Genomic DNA, 22,059 nt, shown 5'->3' on the forward strand with positions numbered 1-22,059 from the left:
ATAGTTCCTATCAACATTGYAGGCTCTTTTCAATATGCAAAGTGCCACTACCCAGACATTTGAGAGGTTATTTWTAATGACCAGTGTCCAATGCCTCAAGCCCATATTTAAAACATYTGTCAACATCAGTGGTTTTAAACCAATGCCTCCCGGGATCATTTTGTGTCTCTTATTACATCTGATCCTTCGCTGTTACCCAAGTAAACAGAAGCTTTGGTCAGAATAAAGCACCTCCTGTCATGTCACTTTGGAATCTCACAGCATGGCTACGGCTCTGTTTGCTGTGATAACTGCAATTCCTGGAGTAGTTTGGTTCGCTCTGTTCTCTGCAGAACGAGTTCTTTGGGCAGAGTGTCAAGAGCGAAGAAAACAGTGGCGTGAAGGGCTGGAAACAGGAGGGCTGAGCCAAAGCCATGATTTGTTTCACTGCTCTGTCCAGTTAACTCTTTAGGAGATCYCAGAGGGTCATCCCGGGTGAGCTGTAAGAGGGCTACAGAGATAAATTACATCCTTGTAGTGCTGGGGTGTCCTCAAGTCACTGCGCTCTTGTTAAGAGAATGGATGACTTCAGTTTCTGATGGAGGTATAATTCTCAATCCAAGAAATTGAGGGAAAGAGAAAGCCCACTGTACTTCTGCCCTGCTGGATGAGGAAGCTCTGCTGAGTTCCTGTGGTTTGGAAGACATTGGGTTGACCCTGTAAGATTAATTTTTTTTAAARAAAGAAAAACCAAGTTTCAGAAAAGTTGGATTTTTCATAGATTTATAGAATAGTTTGGGCTGAAAGGGACCTTCAAAAATCATTTCATTCCAACCCTCTCTGCCATGGGCAGGGACACCTTCTACTATCCCAGGTTGCTCCAAGCCCCATCCAACCTGGCCTTGAACACGTCCAGGCATGGAGCATCCACAGGTTCTCTGAGCAATCTGTACTAGTGCTTACCCACCCTCAAAACTTTCCCCGAGTTTTAAGCATTTAAAAAGATGAATTAGTTTTTGACTCAGTGCAGTATTTTATCCAGATTTTGGCTTTACAGATAGGAGGACATGTACGTCAAGAGGTGCTTTGAAAATAAAACAAAAACCCCAGCCCTCCTTGATTTGATTAACTTGGTTGACTTTGATTAACTGAAGAGTGAGTTCACTGAATTAAAAAGCATTCCTTTGAGATAGCAGCAATGGAAGTAATCCAAAGTGGAGGAAATTGTTGTGTGCCTGCYCTATTGTTCTTGCTGATGGTTTTAGTGCAGGGTTTGGATAAACAATGCAAACCAAACCCTGTCGTGCTGGGAGTAAGCATTTCAGAAACTGGTTTGCAAAGCTCCCCTGTGCCAAGATGCAGCCAGGTGCAAGTCCAGTGAGTAAATACCAACTCTGAGTTGGGACTCSTGCTGTCAGCAGAGCTTGTCTCCAGGAAAACTTCAAGCAATCCAAGGAGCAGTTCTGGTTATGGCAGTGAAGATAATGAAGAAAGCCCAAGGACAGAYGAAATGAGGCACCAAATAAAAATAGCTACATGGATTTTGGTTTTTTTGGGACATCAGAGCCATCCCCTGAGAACTCTTGCTTTCCCYGTTTCTTCAGTGCTGTCAATGAGCTTGACAGGAGTTTGTTTATTACTTTTTATGGCATTTTGATGGCAGTGCTGATTTAGGGTGACATCATCTCTCTATATGTGCTCGCAGTAGTGGGACATAGAGCTGGCAGCCTTGTTAGTGGAAGCAGAAGTAGCAAAATGTTAACATTTATCCCAAATGGACAGTTCCACAGCTAAACTGAGTATTTGGGGTTGTGAGGACTGATTTGTTTTCCCCTTTCCTTCCTCCCCCAGGATTTTCAGACGTTGACCACACGTATGCCCAGAGAACTCAGCTCTTTGACACATTAGTCAACTTCTTCCCGGACAACATGACCCCTCCTAAAGGCAACCTGGTGGACCTCATCACGCTGTAACAGAGCAATCACTGGACAYGTGGAAGAGGGGAAAAGCATCCATTTTCAGTATTTTAATTTTTTTACTGCATTGATTGACTGCTGGGATGAAGTTAATATAGTAACCCCTAGGTGTTTGAAAGGGGTTATATACTTGTATGGTGAATCCCTGGAGCTTTTCCCTTGGAGTAGGTTAATAAAATGTAACTGACGTACTTCTGACTAAATATATATATATTTTTTCTGACTTTGGATTTTGAGTTAGCAAATGTAAGATGAAAAGGTGGGGGGAAAAGAAAAAGAAATAAAACCCAGTCATGCAGTGATCTTTTTGCCTATGGGGGAAAATTTGAGATTTGTGAGTTGTCTGGGATTAAATATGATGGGTTTTATTTTGGGTTTCCTGAGTAAGTGGGGGAAGAGATTTTTCTTTCCTCATTTGTAGCTAGTCATGATGTATTGCTTCATCCTACAACTCCATCCTCAGCGCTGAATAACTTGGTGGCAGGACACTGGCACATGTTGAGGTGATGTCATTTGTGTCCTGACTCTCGTACTCGCGGTGTGTTGTGGGAATKCGAGCGCGTGTTCCAAACCATCTGTCTCCTCGTCCCAGAGTCGTGCTGACAGTAGTGTCTAATTGCATCTGAGACTCCATTTAAACTGACTACCTRCATCCCTGTCTCCTGTTCTCTGGAGCCTTCCACTTAAACCTGGCAGGCGAGAGGGAACCTCAGAGATACCGCTGGAAAACGGGAGCGCGGTCTCTGTCCGCAAGAGCCCCTTTTCAGGGACTGATCTCTTTGCTGCTCTGCTCTTCCACTGAGAAACCCTGCGGGTCCTCGGCGAGCCAGGCAGAACTGGGTCTTCCACCACACACATCCCCAACCTCTGCAACCTGACCCTGGGTTGGGTGTAGGATTTCTGAAGCAGATTGTCTTCGTTTCCACGTGCTTCTGTGTGCGTTTGTCCACGTGTCCGTGTACAGGGYGTTGCTCTCAACAGCTTGTCTCCTTCCTGTGTAGTGCAGCTCCCTTGTCAATGCATTTTAGACCTAGATCTGAATGTGAGGGAGGCCTTTTTAGCTTAAATCTCTTTGAAAATGAGCTGATGCATATGTATAGAAAATATATTCTTCCTCTTGCTGAAAGCCTTCTTTATAAACASCGTAAGGGCTTGGTGCTGCACTGTGAAGTGGAATGAAGGACACGCATACCCAGCGTTAGAAACTCTGCATTTGGTGTCYGTGAGCATTCAGTACACACTGGCAGATGTAAATATTTATATGAAACTGCAAAACTTTCTGTCCAGCAGTGTTCATGCCAGTTGGGTATCATTGCTGCACCCGCTGTGGCTCCTGTTGAACTTGGTGGAAGTCCTGTGTGTGCAAAGATGATTTGGACTCTTGAAATAAAGAGTTAGTCAAGTGTCTTTTTCAGAGCTCGAGTGTCTGCTTGCTTTGATTGTATTGCCTCTTTATCATGTTCTTTGTGTGACTTTTGTAGTCCTGGTACATTAGAAATAAATTTTAAAAACCTCATACTAGTGTTTAATCACTTAGAAAGGAACAGTATGTCAGAGGCCAGGCTTGTCTTCAGGGAGGACTGTACAGATGAAGTGTTTTTAACCTGTCACTTGAGACTGTTCAGACATTGTGCACTTCAGTGGTTGGCAAATCAGTTGTCTGGGGAAGAATCCACTCGGTTTGGGAAATGAAATCTGATGGAATTGTTTCTTTGGAACATGGCAGGGTTTTTTCCTATTGATATGGAAAGTTATACATCACTGCTGAGCTTTGTGGTGTGCTACCTGTGCTGAGGCTTTGTTAATTAATGTRGAGTTTATACAGTATAATTGTAGATACTGGGGGAATGTTCCAGCTAAGRTGTTGCTTCCATTGAGATTGAATCGAGCACTTTCAATGCAACCAACCAAAATCTTCAACCCTCTAGTACTTAAATTTAGTGCTGCTGTGCTCCCTTAGCACTTGATCTCATTGCTTTGTATCCTCAGCTTCACTCCATGATTCCAGGCTCTTTGTGACAGTTCTCTGATTAACCAAGCTCTTCATAACTGTTTTGTGTCCACCTTGGATGACTAAAAGAACCCAAAAGATAGACCTTGATGGGAGAGCCCTGGCTGGCAGGCAGGAGAAGTTCAGGAGCRCCCCGAGCTGTGAATGGTGCTGCTGGTGAGAGTGCATCGTGTCAGGTCTGATTTGTGTGACAGGAATTCGATCCAAACTCATTGTCCTCTGYGCCGGGGGTGCTCACAGAGCCTGGCAGCCTCAGCTCTGTGTTTTGTAGCATCGTGCAAATCGATGATTTGTCTGAGCGTGGGGAACGTTGCTTCTGCAGGACTGACAGTCCCAGCTAACGAGAGCACTTCAGGATGATCAAATATTGACCTGCCTTTGTCCTGAGCAGATCGATGCCGCTCGCACCAGCACAGTTCATGGATTACAGCTGCTGATTAACCAGCAGAAACTTTGCTCAGCTCTGCAGTATTTGTTGAGCAGCAGAGGCACCATGTGGCCAGAGAGGTTAATCCAAAGGGAAGGCTTCTTGTGGCTTTGCCAAGGTTCTTTCTTTTTTGCTGTGTCCTTAAAGCAAGGAGTCAAAATTATTTCTTTGCATTGGTGTATGCTACACTACCTGCTTTAAAATCTAATCCAAAATTCCGAGCAGTGAAGTATAAATTTCCTTTCAAASTCAGCCAGTTGTTGTCAGGCAGTGACACTGGCAGTTTGAATTTCATTGCATGCTGATCTTTAAAGACACTGGTGATATTCCAGGAAAGCATTAGWTGTGCTCACTACAAAAAGCCCGAAATACAAACAGAAAAGAAACCCATTGGATCTGAAAACAGCCACCTGAAAATGTTTCACAGCCCAGTGCATGCGAGGTTATAAATATCCAAGCTGTGCGTGAGAAGTCTTCGAACCTCACCATCGTTGCTTGCAGGCTGTGTCTGAAGCTGCTCTTTAGCTTAGACAAGACAAACATACTCTATTTGCCTTTAGTTTATAAGGTGACTTTGTGTGTGAACTTGACACCACATAATCTTTGCACTACAGTGAATAGTTTTATCTGTAAATTCTGTGTTAACTTGTAAATAAGATATTGCGAAGGAAAGCGTAGTTCCTTGTTGGAGAGGGACTCATTCATCCTGATTGGGGTCTTTAAAGCCAAAGTTACAAGGTTTTGGTATGTCTTTTAAAGCTAGAGGAGGTCAGGGTGGGGTAAACTTGSTATAGGCATCCAACCTTCAGTCTTGGGTTAGCTTTTTAAAAAYATCCTTTGAAATCCCTGTGTTTGGGTCTTCACTGACACTGACTCTTAAAATATCCTTCAGTAGATCATCTCCTTGGAAAACAAATTGTTCTTTATATTGTTCCTGTCAAGTGACACATTTTCTTAGAGAAATGAAACCCTTCAGAATTAACGTTTTGGTTGCTTGGATTAGGTAGAATTAAGTGAGTTTTTAAATGTTTGTCTTACACAACCTTTCATAGTAGTCATGAGGCAGAACTTGTTTAGAGTTCTCTCAAAATTACTTCTCCAGGCACGTTCTGCTCTTGCAGTGTGTTTCAAAATGTTGTCATGTGGCAGAAGGACTTTGTTATATGTTGTTAAATGGGATTATAGCCACCTCTCTGCCCTTTTATTTTGAGGATCCCGTCAGCTAGTATTGGTCCTGGGAAGGCCTGAAGGATGATGCAAAATATTCATTGAAATTAATTGCAGTTTTTATTTTCTGGCTGTTTTAAAGGTATTTGTGATGTGTTTATTCCTATAATCTCTTCCTTCTGCTGAGTATAATGAGGAAGAGAACTTTGTCTTGGAAAAGTTCAGTTTGCCCTTTCCYTAGATGGCATCTTGCATGGGTAGTTAAGGTAGTCATACCCAGTTGTGTAAATAAACCTCTGGAATTTGGTTTTTGTTTACCTGGGATAGCTCTGGGTATACACAGGTACAGGGCTGGCTCAGGGATCAGGCTGGAGCTTCCTACCAGAGCTGCAGTTAACCAAATCTTCCTCTTACTGTGGAAAACCAGTCTGRAAACACCCACTTGTCAAAGATTTTCTGAGTCATTGCCTGGGGCAGTGGCAATGAGAGTGAAATTAGAAATTTTCCTAAAGAGCAAAGAAAAGCTTCCCTTTGTGAATTSTCCTGGAGCGATACAGTTAAATGAAATTGCTGAAACTTTTTGGTCATTGATTATAATTATTCAGCCTGAAARTTTAATGATTTCATAATTTAAGATTTAGTCTGAGGAGTCAGTAAGCAAATGAACCAGACCCACCTGTTCCCAGGAGGGTGGCAGAGGTGTGCAGCTGGTGGCCAGGGATTGCCACAGCTCATCTGTGTGTTTCTTTAACTGGCAGCCACATGTGTCCAGGACTCCATTAGCTATTTCTTCTTCCAGAAGAAACTCCTTCCAAAGCCAARTAATGACTCTGGAAGAGTGTTTTCCATAGGGCTTTGTGGAACAGCTGTTTGCTGAACCATTTTCCTGATGCGTGCACATTTTTCGAAGGGAGTTTCCTTTGTCCCAAAGWCGTGTGCTGATCTGGCCCTGCTGTGCCAACCTGCACTGGTTAGTGACAGATTCAGAGGAGTGTCCTGAGGAACACTGCAAACCTGTTTGCTGCTCTTACTGTGAGAAAGATGGGTATTAATGCTGCTWGTTTCAAATGCAGGGGGTGGTAGGTACCTGTAACACAAATACTATTAGCACTYTTGCTGCCTCCTGCATTGCAGAATCAAGAAATAAATACTTTTGTAGAGCTTATTGAGTGAAYTTTAAGTTTGAATAACTTCTGTACAACCACCCATCCCTGTACAGGCAGTAGCTCTGCTGATGTAATGCTGTGCCACTTCTGGGGAAAATGGCAAGAATTATTAGGTAACATTTCCATTTGGTCCCTTTGTTTTTAAAAGTGGAAAAATGTCTTGTGAAACCTCGAGTCCCCGTGTATGCTTTGAATTTTAGCTTATTAGTTGGCTCAGAGTTAAGGAATGTTTGGCTATTGTCAAGTGAAGTCCTGACAGTAAAAGCAGTTCATGTATGTCTCTGGAAGTGCTTGTGTTGTTTTATAGCTGTACTTATTACCGAAACAGAGGTGGACCCAGTTAAAAAATTAAAATTATTGGTGTTTTGGTTTAGGGGAAAGATTATAGAAGCACTGAGCTTGGCCTATTTTAATAAGTACATGTGTTAATTTGAAGATGGGTCTTATTTTGTGAGAAGAGAGTTTAAGAACAACCATATGACTTGTTCTTGATATAGATTGCTAGTAGTATATAAGCTGTAAATACTGTTGAAATGTAAATGTGCTGTCAGAAGCTTGTTAGTGTATCTAAATGCCTGTGGGAATGGGAGATCTGATTATACCCTGTCATGGAAAAGGTTATTCTGGAGATTATTCAAGTTGTGGTAATGGCTTATAGGCAAAATCCCTCTTTTACTGAAAGCTTCTGTTATAATGAAAAGTTGGAGTGGAAAAAGTAGGTTTACTGTACTGGAACCAGGATAAGAGTCCATGGCTCAGCGCTTGGATAAATTGACTCCAGATGCTTTTGTCTGTAGGCAATGGATCCAAACGCGGTTTTGGAGTGGAAGCCAGTTAATGACCTGCTTATTGCTGCTGGAGAGTCCCACAGGAGAGCCTCACAGGGGGTGCCAGCAGGTATCCCTTTGGCTTTCCTGGCAGAGGTCACAGAGCTGGCTGGAGTTTGGGATTATCCACGTGTGCTTCAATTATATCCCTAAACCTCCGAGGAGGATGCCGATGGCTGCGTGTAATTCCAGCTGTAGGGCTTAGGTGGGGAGCTCTGCAGGGCAGCATCTTCCCCAAACACAGATCCTGAGGAGAATTCACTGCTGCTGTCTGCTTTGCTTTCATGGGCTCAGTTTGATAGGGATGAACTCCAGATATTGCTGTGACCCAAATTCAGTGCTCTGCTTCCAACAGAGCTGCTGTCAGTGCATCACCTTGGTACCCTGAAATCTTAATTTATACTTGGTGCAGACACAGCTCCACGTTGCCYTGGCTTTCAGCTGTTTGCTGTAAGTCAGCACAGCTTTTACTGATGACCTGGAGAGTGTGAGTGCTGTCAGAACTCAGTCGACTGTTCAGCTCCAGCGCAGCATCACAGTTCATTCCTGGAAACAGGGATGTGAGTGAACAGCTCAAAACTGGCTCAGTCAGGTTTGATTTTTGGGTTTGCTACTAATTTAAAAGGAAAGTCTTATCACTAGCACCCCTTGGTTATTTCCCCATTTATTCTGACTTTTCTTTTCCTGTGTGACTGTTCACTGCTGTTAAAATGCCTTCAGACTTCCGTGATTTTAATGGGTACCTCCAGAAGAGTTAAAGGTTAGAGCTGTGTAGTGGTTATTGAGGCATCAGTTTCTCCACATCAAACTCCAGTTGCTTCCTTTGCAAAACTYCTTCCTGCTGCCTCTGAAACAGGAAGGATCCTTGTGATTTAACGTTGTTTTTTCCAGGGCTGTTTCTTACCCTGGGTAAGGACAGGGAAGCGTGGGAGATGATTTCCCACTGCAGCACACACTTATTTTTTTGTGCTCTTCCATGGCCCCGTGTTCAGTGCTGTGATACTCTTCCCCTCCCATCTCAGGGCTTTTGTGTGACCCCAAGAGTGTGGTCATTGGTCAACAGAAGAAAAAGATGATGGTACCAACCCTCAAGTTGTTCTAGGTTCCTGCACCTGCTCTCATCATCCCTAAACTTTCACTGGTACTGGGGTGTTTATTTCTGCAGTGTAGCAGGGCAGAGGGAATTAGAAGAGAARTAGTCTTGGGATTAATACAGGGATGGCTGATGTGAGTATGTGTGTAAGATGTGCTCTGTCTTTGTGGAAGGCCTTTGAAGGACTCTCCTGACCAGTAGCTTTGCTGTTTAGAGCTGATTTTACAATGTGAGCTGGATTCTGTGGCTCTTTTTCAGAGATAAGTGATGCAATATCAGGGTCTTCTAGTCCTGGATCTTCACCTCGAGCTTTGGCCCCTCTCCACCCCAAAGACACCAGAAAGAATAATACAAATTTTATTTTCTCCACAGCAATTGCAAAGAAGCCAGTTGGGCTTAACCTTGCCCAAACAGAGCAGAAGTGATGCAGCCCCACTGGCTTTTGGATCAGGTCTGACTGCCTTAAGAGATTGTTAAAACCTAAAAATGTCCTGAACTTTSTGATGAAAGCTGCCAGTTCGATTAAAGGAGATTAGGTGGTTTTTAATTAATATGATGGTGGGGAGGCTAGACCACAATGGTGGTTCCAGTGGTTGCAGTCATCTACACATCCCAAATAGCARTGGATAGGTTTTTCTCCCCAGTGATGGGAAAATATGCTTTAAATATCCAGACTTAGTAACCAAGGGATTCAATCAATTACTCAGTGTTTCACTAACCAGAGAAGTGCTGCGGTGTGTGAACAGGGTCTGTTCATTAAAAGGCCACTTTGAGGCTGTAAAGTGATTTTTTTTTTTGAGATTTTGACAAAAACTCAGCTCTTAAAAGGGGAAAATTKAGAACTATTGTGCTGCYGACTTGTTTTCCTGTCCTGTCTGCTGTGGTCATGGGGAATGCAAACTAGCAGTGGAGGGTGAATATTGCCTTCATCTCTCCCTCCTCATTCCTGTCCCTCCCGTTGATGTTTTGATGTGCAAAACACTTTTCACTTCAGAAGCTGCTGTGTGGGGTGGTGGAAAGGAAAACAAACTCCTCGTTATTAGTAGCTGTTACCACTTGCTARAGCTGCATTTTCTGCTGTGTCTTCCAGCGCTCCCTCCTCCACAGCAGGAAATGAGGGGGTGCTGGGGAGACTGTGAGGCAGAGAAAAGAGCTTAATTAAACAAACAAATGTGTTCATGGGAGTCTTGGAGGCCCCGAACCACGCAGACAACTTCACTGAGGGACAGAAATTGGAAGTCTGTAGCTCATTCCCAGTTAATTGGAAGTGACATTCCCATCCTTGTGGGCTGGTGGTGGTGTACACTGTGCATTCAGATGCTGAGATTGTCTCATTTTGGGAGTTTTGAGCCTCRTTAAATGTTTGCCCTTTGAAATTGCTGCATTTGCTCCTTTTAGGGAGTTGGTGATGTAGACAGGACCTGGGGCAGGTTGGGTATCAAACATTACCTGTTCAGGATGGGTTTTTGAGCTGTTTATTGAGCTATTGCCTCTACTCTGATGGTGTCACTGTAGTGTGTSATGGTTTGTTTGTCTGGACCTTCAGTGTTCATTATCTTGTCCTCTGCACCCTGGTGTGGCCCCCAAAAGCTGGTTCTCCCTGTGTAGTGCTGGAAGTGTAAATKTCTGCTCCCTGTCCACAATTTGGCCTCTTTGTTCTGTTTTGGCACCCAGCTTGAAGCGTTTGCATCTCCACAGCAATCCTGCAGGCTCTGGTGTCTGTCTGGATTCCCTGTGGTGTCTGTCCTGCAGTTGTTTGGGACACCTGAGCACAGGAGAGCTGAGCTGAGGGGTGTGGGCAGCCCTGGGCTGGAAAGGAGCATCCATGGGGTGATGAAAGCTGTGAACTGCTCATGTGTTTTAATGGACAAGTCAAATATTGACTGTGCTCCTGTGTTAAACTCATGGTTGCAGGCATCTTCCCTGGACTCTGGTGATTCCCCATCCCACCCTTTTCTTTATGGATGATCTTTGTTCAGCCTGGAGTGTTGATTTTCTTCCTTGGCATAAATCATCTTTGATGATTTCTGGGTTGGTGTGTGAGCCCCATGCTGTACATAAATGAATGAGTGATACGAGGAATATCTACAAATGTAGTTATGTTGTATGTAATGTACATAAGGAGAGAATGTATTTTGTTCATTTTTTTCTTAATAAAAATGTATATGCTAGCAAGGGTGTTGATTTAAGAGCTGTTTGTTCTCACATCATTTCAGAGAGCGGAAAAATGCCTGTGAAGGTCTTGTAGTGGTGGAGAAATTGTGAAACCAGTGGTGCATTATGTCTGGCCCTGTTCCCTAAYGTCACTGATGAGCTCAGTCAGTATCCCATAAATCCAGATTGTTCCCAACATTCACAGGAACTTTTACTGGGGAGGAACACTGAGTTTAGAACATAGGCTGCTGCAAAATGCTGATTTCTAATATTTCACTTCAAGTAAATTCCTTTTTTTTTTTTTTTCTTTACATAAGCAGAAACTTAACCTGGAACAAAATGTTTTATTTTGGGCACTTGAAGGCAAACAGAGCTGCTGAACTGCCCACGCTGCTGCTGACCCTCTGCTGCCCTTGGGTGATGCCTCTCCTGCTTTATGGATGTGTGAGGTTTGATTCCCTCCTCCACAGCCTGACCTGAGTGCCAGGAGGGGCTGCAGGCCAGGAGTGAGTTAGGATGAAATGCAGAAATGAGGGTCAAATGCAGAAATGAGGGTGAAATGCAGAAGCCAGGGTGAGCTGCCTTTTCTCTCTGTCAGCCTGAAGGCACTGAGAGCTCAAGTGCTCTGGTTGTGGTGGGGATGCCSTGACATCACCCCAGCTTCCCACCCCTCTGAGCCCTCTGTTTTTTAAATAAAATAGGTTTTYTACCACTCTAATACTTCCTTGTGCCTGGGAGAAATACAAGCTGTTCCACGTCTGGCTACCTTGAAGGTCTGGGTTGTTTTTTTCCAGCTGGTCCCGTGCTTTTCCTGAGCATCTCCAAAGCAGAAAGTTGTGGCCCTGGAGCACAAGCTCTGCCCTGCCCACCCCCTCCTCACTCAGCCAAAGAAACAAATCTTTTACATAAGAATGTTTATTGACAGAAATACATGATGCTTTCAAAATATATTTGTAGGAAAATGCAAGAATAATCTCTTACAATCCAGTTCCTCAGTAAATTCCAGTGTAAATCAGACTCCTGTCCCCGTGAGAGATGCTGCTACACACAGTATGTAAGAACTCTACTACATGTGCAAGGTTCAACAGGTAACCACCTGGGAAATTTGCTTTTCCTTCTCCAGTCCCTCATGGATTATAACTTCTGTGTGTCTTCTGTAGGCAACAGTCACAGTATCAACCTCATCAGCTGGGTCGTGGCACTGTGAGCGGGAGATAAAATGCTCCTAAAAGTATTTACACGTTTCCTCATGAATGTGAAAATAGAAAAGTCTCTTGCAAGGACATCTGAGCTGCTTGCAAAGCTCTCGCCAAAAGGTAAGAGCAAGAATCTCTTTGTACAACGTGTGGGAGATGTTAAAGCTGTTTTGGGGGAGAGAAGAGGAGCACAGGGAAGGGAGGAGGGGCAGGGAGAGAGGAAATGCCTCGGTAAATCTTTTATTTATTATTTTTGGTCTAACAATTATGGCTACAGTCTACGAAGGGAAGGGTTAAGGCCAAAGATGCTCATTGCTGCATTTCCTACCTGATTTTTTTTTTTTCAAAAAAAGAATGTTCTAAACATTAAAAAAAAAAAAAAAAAGTACTGCTTTCCTGTGGAAATAGTTCTTTTAAATAGGGGAAGGAAAATCTACTATAAAATATTAGTGGTTTAAAAATATGGTGTCTGGAAAAATAAATAAATGTACAATTCCTATTCAAATATAAATCACTATAAGCACTTGCTGAGCAGTTAATATCTTCACTGGTCTCTGCTCGGAAAGATTTAAGGTTCCTTGATCTCAAGCCTCTGTAGGGTTCTCTCGGAAAGTCTTTGGACCTGACTCATTAAAGCACTTTGGCATCTCTTTCTGGGAAGGGGGAATCTTTAGGCACATGCCAAAGCCTGACCACCTGGAGATGCCCTGCCAGGGGTGTCCTCGTGGCAGCTCCAGCCCCTGCAGCCACAGCATCACTGCTGCCCCAGTGTTTTCACTGTGKTTATTTTCTGGGAAGGGCAGAAATGTGAGGTCAGGGACCCTCTGCTTACCTCTCAGGGCAGCTGGGAGGCCAAAATCCTCACAAGAGCAATTGTGGATACCGAAGCCAGTTCTCTGAGCCTTGTGGCCACRTTAAAGAGCTGAAGTTGATGCTGCCAGAGCAGGGGCAAAGCTGTGGCACAGAGTTTCTTGGACAAGAGGTGTTTTCCTATTTCGTGTCAGATTTTAATCCCCTACCAGGCTGGCCTTTCGCTTTTTCTTTCTTTTTTTTTCTTTTTTTTTTCTTTTTTTTTTTTAATTTTTTTTTTTTTTTTTTTTGTAATTTTTATTTTATTTGTTATTTCCCCTCCCCTCCAAAATTACTTCCCCATAGTGCAGTGCACAGGTAAGTGAAGTGTGCGGAATACATTGCTAATGAATAGCAGGAATATTTACATACAAAAATATAAATGTTTGAACACTTCAGACTCTGCCCTTCGGTGCAGGAGAGAAGGGGGAAGAGCCACTTGTGTCTTCTGCCAGCGTCTGTCCTGGGGCTGAGCGAACCACCCCGATCCTCTCCTTCCTGAGTACTCCCAACTCCACCAGGGTTTCTCCAAGATTCCCATTGCTTTTCCCCTCATTCAGGGCAGCCATGGGAGCAGATCCCAATCAGGCTGAGTTGGTGGCAGAGCCCAAAGGAATCTCCCCATCGTGCCTTGGTTTATGGCAAGCAGGGGAGAAGGGTCATGTTTGGGCATTGCTCTTATCTGCAGCTCCTCTGGTTTGCAGAGGGCTTGGCACCATCCTCGTGTTGGGAGATTCACCCAAGTGACCTTGTGGTCCTCGTGTGCTGGAGAATGGAGCCTGCTCTGATCCCTGCCTCTGCCAGGGCTGAGCTGCTTCACCAGAGCAAAGGCATGAAACTCTCCCCAACCTTTTCGAGCCATTTGGGAGTTGTGGTGGGGAGTCAGAATCCAGAAATGGCCTCAGTCCARCCATCCTCTTCTTCTCCCCTCTAAAGACTTCAGCACAGGGAGACSTGGATGACAAACCAAGGGCTGCAGGACAAAGCTCAGTCCCAGCTTTGCTGCTGAGCTGGACGTTGTTTTGCAGGTCTCTGATTTTAGTGGCTTGTGAAGAACAGCTTGAGAGCGTGGACTGAGCTTTTAAACCTCSAGGGGAGGAAACACCAACATCTGTACTGATGGAAAACCCTGAATTGCCACCAAGCTCCCTTGGCTCATGTTCTGCTGCTCTTTTACCTCTTCTGCTGCTCACTCAGGAAAATGGGCCCTCAAAAGTCACAAACCATCGTGGTGCACGTGTCCCACAGTCCCATGGAGGATGGATGAGAGCAGTGAGATGCTGCTGTATAGTTCCTGGAAGGCATTCTGTAGGGAAATGCAGCACCAGAGCTGGGCTTCTGCACCACAAAACCCCCCAAATCACTCCTGGACTAGTKCCAGGTATCACTTGGTCTCCARACCCTTCCTAAGAGGRAYGAACTCAAGGAATTCCTCCTTTTCYCATCCCTCCACCTCATCCTTTCAAAACAAGAAGCTGCTGCACCTCTTGGTCTCCAAGTGGGTGCAGGATCTGTTCCACAGCCCTTGGCAGCAGGGCTGAGCATCCCTTGGCACYGCTGCATCCCTCCCATCCTGCTGGGTCCGGATGCATCCGTTTGCCTATGGCACAACGTGGGCCTCTTGTGCGTTTTAGCTCTGAGGAGAAGATGGAAACCAGATTAAAAAGGAACAGGCTGTTCCAGCTTTTTCCACTCAATACCTGGGCGTCAGGGAGGGCAGGGTGATGACTAAACAGCGTGGGCCAGAGGATTTTTCGAGCTCTAATTGCCAGGTGCTGCTTTGCTGTCAGACGTGCTCCATCTCCCGTCCTATTTATTTCATTTCTCTTGGTTTTTGAATCGCTCCGTAGCTGGAGGATGCAGGTGGCGTGGTCAGATGTGGGATGGRAGGGGACCAGCAGCTCTTCAGGAGCAAAGCCACCCTATTTGCCCTTGGCTGGTCAGGTCTGGTGTGGGAGGCGGGTGGGGGATGGAGGATGCTTGTCCAGATGTGGCCACCAAAGTGGCTTGTGTTGATGTGCCCCAGAGGTGTCTTCTCATGTCCTTTCCTCTTCCATCCTGCACCCCATGTGGTGGCACAGGGGGTCACGATTAGTTCATTAAGGGTTTTTCTCATTTTGGGGGGAATTCTGCCTTATTTTGGAGTTGTGTGTGCGTGTGTGTAGGGTTTATGGGGGATTTTCGGGGAACGGTCGTTTTTCTCTTGATCGAATTCTGCATCCTATAAATGCGTGTCCTCCTCCTCCTCCAGGTCCTCCTTCATGAGGGTGTCCAGAGGAACGATCCAGCTGTCCCCCAGCTCACCGTTGAGGTTCACCTTCTTCTCCTGCATTTCAGAGGAGGTCTCCATCACTTCCAGTGTGGGGTTGTCGTGGTAGCCATTCTCCATGGTCTGCATCTCCTCGGTCAGGCGCTGCTATGAGGAAAGAAAATCATAAATCCCACTRGAAAACACCCTGGCCATGCTCTGAGTGTCACCTCAGGATGTGACAGCTGCCCTGTGTAGATTTATATAACTACATATAGAGACTTCTGTGGTGAGGTTGAGGTGGGGGGCAGCGAGGGGATAGCACGGAGCTGGCAAGAGGATGACTCTGCTAATGATGGGAAGGAAGAAAGAGCAGCCAGAGACACGTGGAAAACATCCAGGAGCAGCTGCCAGCTTCAGTTTGTTCCACCCAGGAGCTTGGGAAGAGGTTGAGCATCACAGCATCCCAACTCCTGCCTGCCTACCTCAAATCTGCTCTTCCCCTCCCCTTTCTCCTCACCCCTGTCTTTTTTAGTTGCTTTATTATTCTCCTTCTCTTTTACTCAGGGGCAGCTCCCACCTGCCAGCACTTGAGTGTCATCCCTCCTTATTCTGGAACTCTCAATGGAAACCAGGCAGGGAAGGATGGAATCAGTCACTTTGTCACCCTGCTCCTTTGATGTGATGTGCTTCAGGCTCCGACTCATCCCTTCATTCCCTGGCAGAACCCTGGACCATTGTGGTTTTGCATCCACCKGGGCTCCTTCATCCCCATCTTTCCSTACAGGGATTCAGTGGGGATCTCCAGTCCTTGCTCAGCCCTTTTTGGGAAGCACAGAACTCTCAGTGGGTCCTTCATCCCATCCTTCCCTACAAGGATTCAGTGGGGGAACTCCAGTCCTTGCTTTTTGGGGAGCCCTGTTAAAATCTGCCTGGATTTACAGCTTGCTCTATTAGAGTGCTCCTAGTAAATGTCAGGAGACAGGCGTGGGAGGGAATCCATGGAGAARGAAAGGGATGGAGAAGCAAAACTGCAGGGCTTGGTGCTGGCAGAGGCTGCAAAGGCGCTGCTGGGGGTCCCCTGTGTCACTTGGGGCAGAGATTTTGGGACGCTCGAAAGCAGAGAACACACCTGGACTCTCCCAARGGCTGCCTCCCTATGGGATTGCTGGTCTCCCACCATGGCAAGGCACCCTCCAGCCATGCAGCGAGGGGAAAGGGGCTTTAAAGCTGGGCTTTAGTCCTGTTAAAAGCTACGGGGCCCTACCAAGCGCCGGAGGTGAGAGCCGGGGGTGTTACGGATGCGGCGCCCGCCCCTCCGATCCCTGTGTTGGAACTCACATTAAAGATCAGGGCCACATGTCCATCATCAAACCCGGGGACATCAGGGTGGATGTTCTGGGTATTTCCAAGGTAAAACAACGGGGAGGGAGGTGGGGGGTGGGGAGGGTTGGAGAAAAAAAAAATAAAATAGAAAAAAAAAAAACTTTCAAGTCATTTTTGGAAATGAAGCAGAAGGAGAACAAAAGAAACCACCCGAAAACAAAGCCAGGAAGGAGAGATGTGTTTGATTTTCAGAACTGACATCCCTTGCTTTGGTTTTGCTACTTTGCCCTGTGCCTGGTGGGAATTTACCTCTGGAACATCCAACTGGGACTGCTATCTGTTCCTCTGCACCAGGTTATTTTAGGGACATTGCTAAAAATATCTTATTTCTACCTTTTTTCTGGACAACATGGTGCATGTGCATGTTATGCTGTTATCTGTCCCTGCTGGGATGTTTTTCACCCCAGCCAGGGAGATTTCATCCAGGGGATGATCCCATAAGCTCCAGGGGGACCAAAGTGCAGGTCAAATATTTATTGAGGTCTTGAATCTTCCCCTATTTCTTCCCAAAAAAATCAAACCTGGTAAGTACAAACAAGTCTGACATTGGCATTGGTTTGCTCTTCCCTCCCTCCTGTGTTCACCTACCTTGTATTGTAAATATTTAAAGCTTTATCCCTCCTTTTCCTGTGGGGCAGAGGTTGGGATCGCTGAGGAAGGATGAGCTGGTCCAGGGGAAAATGATTTGAAGTAAGGTTGAAGTATGTTTGCTTCTCCATCAGGAGGGTGTTTTACCCTGATTGCATAATCTGATTTCATAATTATTTTCCCTTTCTGTTTCTGTCTGTCCCAGAGCTAAATCCTCAGGAAGAGCAGCAGGGACCAGTGCAAACGTCAGTGCCCCAGGGCGTGGGAATGGCCAGTCCTTGCAGGTGKATCCTACACTAAAATCACCCAGGATTGCTTCCTGAGATAAAAATCACATTATTTTCACTTTCTGTCTTGGTTCTTGCTTAACTCCTGCACCTCCTGCTCTGAAATTTGACCCTGGCCCAGCTCTTGCAAAGGCTGAGCCCTGCAGTGTSGATGCCACTCGTTTCTTGCACACAGCCTTGGGCTCCCTGGCACCCCTGGAGGTGATTCTGGGCACCCAAYCCAGCTCCACTACTCATAAAAGTATTTCAAGAATTTTTTTGAGGGRTGTAGCTGTTTTTTTGGGATGGGGYTTTASACTGAGAAAACCTTTCTTGCCAAAATTACAACCCAGGGTGATGCCCACTGGGCAAGTCAGGATGTCTCCAGCAGCAGAGACAGCAACACTGATGATCCTCATCTCCTGAAGATGCTTCTGGGATAAAAAAGGTCTCAGGACACCTGTCCCAGCCCTCTGCCACCTTACCTGATCCTTCTTGTGGGAGAAGCGCTGGTAGCAGCCGTARATGGCGGCGATGAGCAGCAGGGACACGGCCAGGGTGATGATGGTGATGATGAGGGGCGTGCTGAACTCGTCRGTGATGGTCATGTCCTCCACCATCTTGCCAGAGGTGATGTTGACGATGCCGAGCTGCCACAGAAGGGACAGGTCAGGCTCCTGTGCCACCCACCTTTGGGGACATCCCTGTGACCAGGGACCCGCTTACCTTCTCTAACTTGTCCTCCTTGAGCTCCTTGAGGACTTCTTCAGAGTCCAGGGGAACTGGGGGAAGAAAGAGGCTTCAGTGAGCACAGGGTGGGGTGAGKGGGGCAGGTTGTGCCCCCATTCYCTGGTCAGTGRGGTGACCCTTTCTCTGGAGGAGGAGGATGAAGATGTGTGGGGTTGAAGCCAACCCTTTTAGGTGCTTTGCAGCCAGACAAGGAGCCAGGATCTCTTTAGGATGGGGAACAGCCCCAGAGCCCCCAGGCCCCACCATCCATCTCCAGTGGGTGATTTACCGTGACCCAGTGAGGGGCTGTGACTGGCTCCTCAAGGATTAGTCCCCAGGGCCTGGGTGCCTTTACTGAGGTCAGGTGTGGAGTCTGGACCACCCACCCAACCCCAGCTCTGATGATGAGTAAGAGCAGGGTGGAGCTCAGGCCTTCCTCCCCCTCACACTGGGGCAGCAGGATGTCTCCATCTCCCCAGCACCCTGGTCCTAAAGCAATGTTTGGGCACCYCCAGGCTGAGCTGGGTTTCTCAACAGGGCTCTGACATGGGCAAGAAGCTCCTCTCTGTGGTCTTTGGGGAAGGATTTGAGCTGGGCACTCAGTTTAAACTACCTGGGAGGAATCTTCCCTCCTGAAGATTGGTCCCTGCCTTGATTCAACACAGCAGAGGGATCTGTGCATTCCTTGGGGCACACAGCTCATTTCTGGGATTGTTGCTCCTCTCCCAAACCATTGGGATGGGGCAGCTGCAGGAATGGAACCCCTTGGCCAAGCTCTGGTGGACCTGARGGCTCTGYCAGGCCTCCAGCCCCAGGRTCCCCARTGCCATCCTRTCCCACTCCAGCAGGASRGTATGATKCCTGATGATTTKTGCCTTTACTTTTTATATACCTTTYATATAYTTYATATAYYCTTTTAGWCATTTCTGTACCCTTYATGTATCCCTTGCACCCTCAGCCTACATGCCTATAAATCTTGTAGCCTGATATTCCAGCTTAATTTCAGGGTTCTGCTGGGCAGAGAGACCAACCAGCCTCAGTGTTGTGTGTCAGTGTGCCCTGTGCTATCTTAACCCTAAAGGATGGAGCCTTCTCTCTGGAGCACATTGTGTAAACTGGGCTCTGGCCTCATTCCAGGGTTGTTTTTTGTTTTGTTTTTTTTTTTAGAACAGGGGGACATTACTGCATTTATTGTGTTTCTTATTGGAGAATTCTAGATAGATGTGCTAATTAGTGAAATCTATAAAATTTGTATCCGTGCTATACGCAGTGTGCATTTTCTGGCGTTTCATGCGTTTTCCGTCGAGTTGTGCACCTGGGATCCTGAACACCGAGGTAAAACCCTTTTATCCCATTAACCGTGTCTGTGCCATAATTAAAACTGGCCAATGAAGGCAGCACTGGGGGGATACTCACGGTGCAGGACCACATGCACAGCCCAGTCGTGRGAGCGGGGTTTGCAGGCCATCAGCTTCACCGTGCAGCCGTCCCTGCCGGCGTCGAACGCGCGCTGCGCCGTCGAGCAGAAGCTCTCAAAGAAGGAGATGTCACTGCTGTCAGCCCTCCACTGATCCTGCAGTGACAGCAAAAGGTCAGCACTGCTCCCCCAGCAGGGACTGCCCAGGAACATCCCGCCCCAAAGGGCTGCAGGATGTCCCATCCTTACAGAATGACCCTTTWAAGACTGGACATGGCACTCAGTGCCGTGGTGAGGTTGACAAGGYGGTGTTGGGTCATGGGTTGGGCTCGATGATCTCGGAAGTCTTTTCCAACCAAATGGATTCTGAGATCTTCCCTCGTCCCTTCGCACTGCCTGGCTGCTGCCGGCCCTCCCAGGGAACAGGAAAAGTTTAAAAGTAGTTTCTTTACAAGAAGCCGAGCTCTTGGCTGCCGTTCCTCACCGGGGCCCTGCACCAGTCTTATCTGTTAGCCGCAGCTTTCGGTGTTCCAGGAATAGCAGGTCCCTGAGGGAAGCGGGGCGGGGGTGCTGGTGAGGCCAGGGGGGCCACAGCGGGAGCAGGGCAGGGCTGTGCAGCCCCACAATTCCCCCATAGGCATCTCCAGCTTTTCTGCCCTCTGTCCCCACCAACACAGGTCCCTGTCCTGCCTGGAGCTTCCCCACAGCTCTGCAGGGAAGAGCAGGAGAYGGTGTTTTGTTTTTGGATGGAAGAGAATGAATCACAGAGTGGTTTGGGTTTGGGTTTGTGTTAGAAGGGACATGAAACACCACCCAGTCCCACCCCTGTCCAGGAGCAGGGACACTTTCCACCATCCCAGGTTGCTCCAATCCTGAACCAACCTGGCCTTGAACATTTCCAGGGATGGGGAAGCCACAGCTTCTCTAGACAAACTGAAAGCATCTCTGGAGAGATGTAGAGGGGTGGATGGAGCTCCCTCTGAGGTGCTCCTGAGTTTTTTTCTCGATGCTTCATAGCAGCTGGGAGCCCTATAAGGTACAGGGAATCACCCTCCTGCATGAACAGATCCTGATGTGTGGATGTAGCACCTGGGGATATGTCTTAGTGGCAGATTTGGAGCAGATTTGGTTGGACCTGACGATCTTAGAGGATTTTTCCAACCTCAGTGATTCCATTTTTCTGTGCACAGACCTGGCCCTCACAGGTCCTGTATGAGAGGTGCCATATATACAGCTCCTGTGTRCAGAAATCCTGCGTGTGCAGGTGATGCTGTGTGTAAAACTCCTCAATCCYTGCTGAAATGAGGTGCCTGGCTGGGAMAGGCTCTGCTCCTGCCTGCTCCATCACCCCAAACCTTCCCCTCCCATCCCAACACCTCCGGCAGCATCCCTCTTACTGCCCCGCGGGGATGGGATCTGCCCGGCCCAGGGACGCACCTAATCTCACCCCATCTTATCTAAATATTTGGGAAGCAGCAGTGGAGACAGGATGCGCTTTCCTGGGCGGAAAGCCGGTCCCGGGTACGGTGCGAGGGTGAGCTGACCCCCGCCTGTCCTTTCGCTTTGCACCGGGAGAAAATTCCRCTGTGGGGTTGTGCCATCCCCGGGAAAAGATCCGGGTGGGGAATCTGCCCCGTGCCGAGGGCAGCATTCCCTGGAAAGCCGGTTCCCAGCAGGATGAGGAGGAAGGGGCTGTCGCTCGGTGGTGGCGGTGCTTTTATCGCGTCTGGACGCTGGGTTGTGCTCCTACGCTTGCAATGTCCTGTGATTCACCGATCCCTGCCTGTGCRGCGCTTTCTGCTTGGCAGAGGAAAGGCTCTGCTGCCTCGCTGCATCCTCCTTCCCCAGGTTTTGCCGCAGCCCTGCTTTCCCCCAGYCCTTAATAACCCCCTTAATAATCCCCTTCTCCCCCTACCACCCCATGGGGGGAAAAAAAAAACCCTTTTTTTGGGTGGGGAGGGAAACGGGATGCGAGGCTAAAACCCGACCACTTCACTGGCAGCTGGTGAGCAATGCCTAAAGCCGTTCGGAGGGTGAAGTGGAGGGATTGGCAGGGTTGGAGAGGGGCAGGGGGAAGCTCTGGGCCGGCAGGGATRCCCCTGGCAGCTCCCCCTCGCCGCCGGAGCCGCTCGCATTCCTTGGCCAGAGTTGAGAGGCGCTGCCGAGCGGCTCGGATCCGGTTCCCACACTGGCGGGGACCTAAAACCAACATCCCCGAATGAGGTAACAGCACTTGAGTCAACAAACCACCCCCGCCAGCTGCACGGGCTGAGGGGGAACACGACCCTGCTCGGTGAGGGAGTCCCTTTGCCTGCCCCGGGGGCTGTCCCGTGTCCCCACACCAGGGGTGTCACACAGCAATTCATGGGGGTTTGAGAGCTCCTGCTGTGGCTTTTGCATCTCCCACTGCAGCGGGTTCTGGTGCTCCCCAATGTCCAAGCACTCAGCTCCGTGGCACATCTGTGTCCTGGTGGGGGACATGAGGGGGGATGAACCACTAGGGGATGGACAGAGGGTTGTGTGGCCAAACCACAGCTCAGGCTACACCTCTGTCATCATCACTTCTTGCTTCACCTAACT

The 22,059-nt window shown here is 47.5% G+C and overlaps 2 protein-coding genes across 2 annotated transcripts in view; one reads left to right on the forward strand and one right to left on the reverse strand.

Annotated features, from left to right (window-relative positions):
- The window catches only part of MKLN1 (muskelin 1), a 93,671-nt gene extending 90,300 nt beyond the window's left edge, over positions 1–3,371 (forward strand). Inside the window, exon 18 of the mRNA XM_057380902.1 lies at positions 1,831–3,371. Coding sequence (XP_057236885.1) covers positions 1,831–1,952 — 122 coding nt within the window. The 3' untranslated portion in view covers positions 1,953–3,371. The remainder of the gene's footprint in view (positions 1–1,830) is intronic.
- A 10,879-nt stretch (positions 3,372–14,250) lies between these two features.
- Positions 14,251–22,059, reverse strand: part of PODXL (podocalyxin like) — a 42,126-nt gene continuing 34,317 nt past the window's right edge. Inside the window, exons 5-9 of the mRNA XM_057380903.1 lie at positions 19,479–19,635; positions 18,060–18,115; positions 17,819–17,983; positions 16,435–16,491; positions 14,251–15,261 (exon numbers count right to left, since the gene is read on the reverse strand). Coding sequence (XP_057236886.1) covers positions 15,067–15,261; positions 16,435–16,491; positions 17,819–17,983; positions 18,060–18,115; positions 19,479–19,635 — 630 coding nt within the window. The 3' untranslated portion in view covers positions 14,251–15,066. The remainder of the gene's footprint in view (positions 15,262–16,434; positions 16,492–17,818; positions 17,984–18,059; positions 18,116–19,478; positions 19,636–22,059) is intronic.

This window comes from Malurus melanocephalus, unplaced genomic scaffold (genome assembly GCF_030028575.1).
Source record: "Malurus melanocephalus ecotype Western Australia unplaced genomic scaffold, MMel_1.1 scaffold_477, whole genome shotgun sequence".
In the NCBI taxonomy this organism is placed as follows: Eukaryota; Metazoa; Chordata; class Aves; order Passeriformes; family Maluridae; genus Malurus; species Malurus melanocephalus.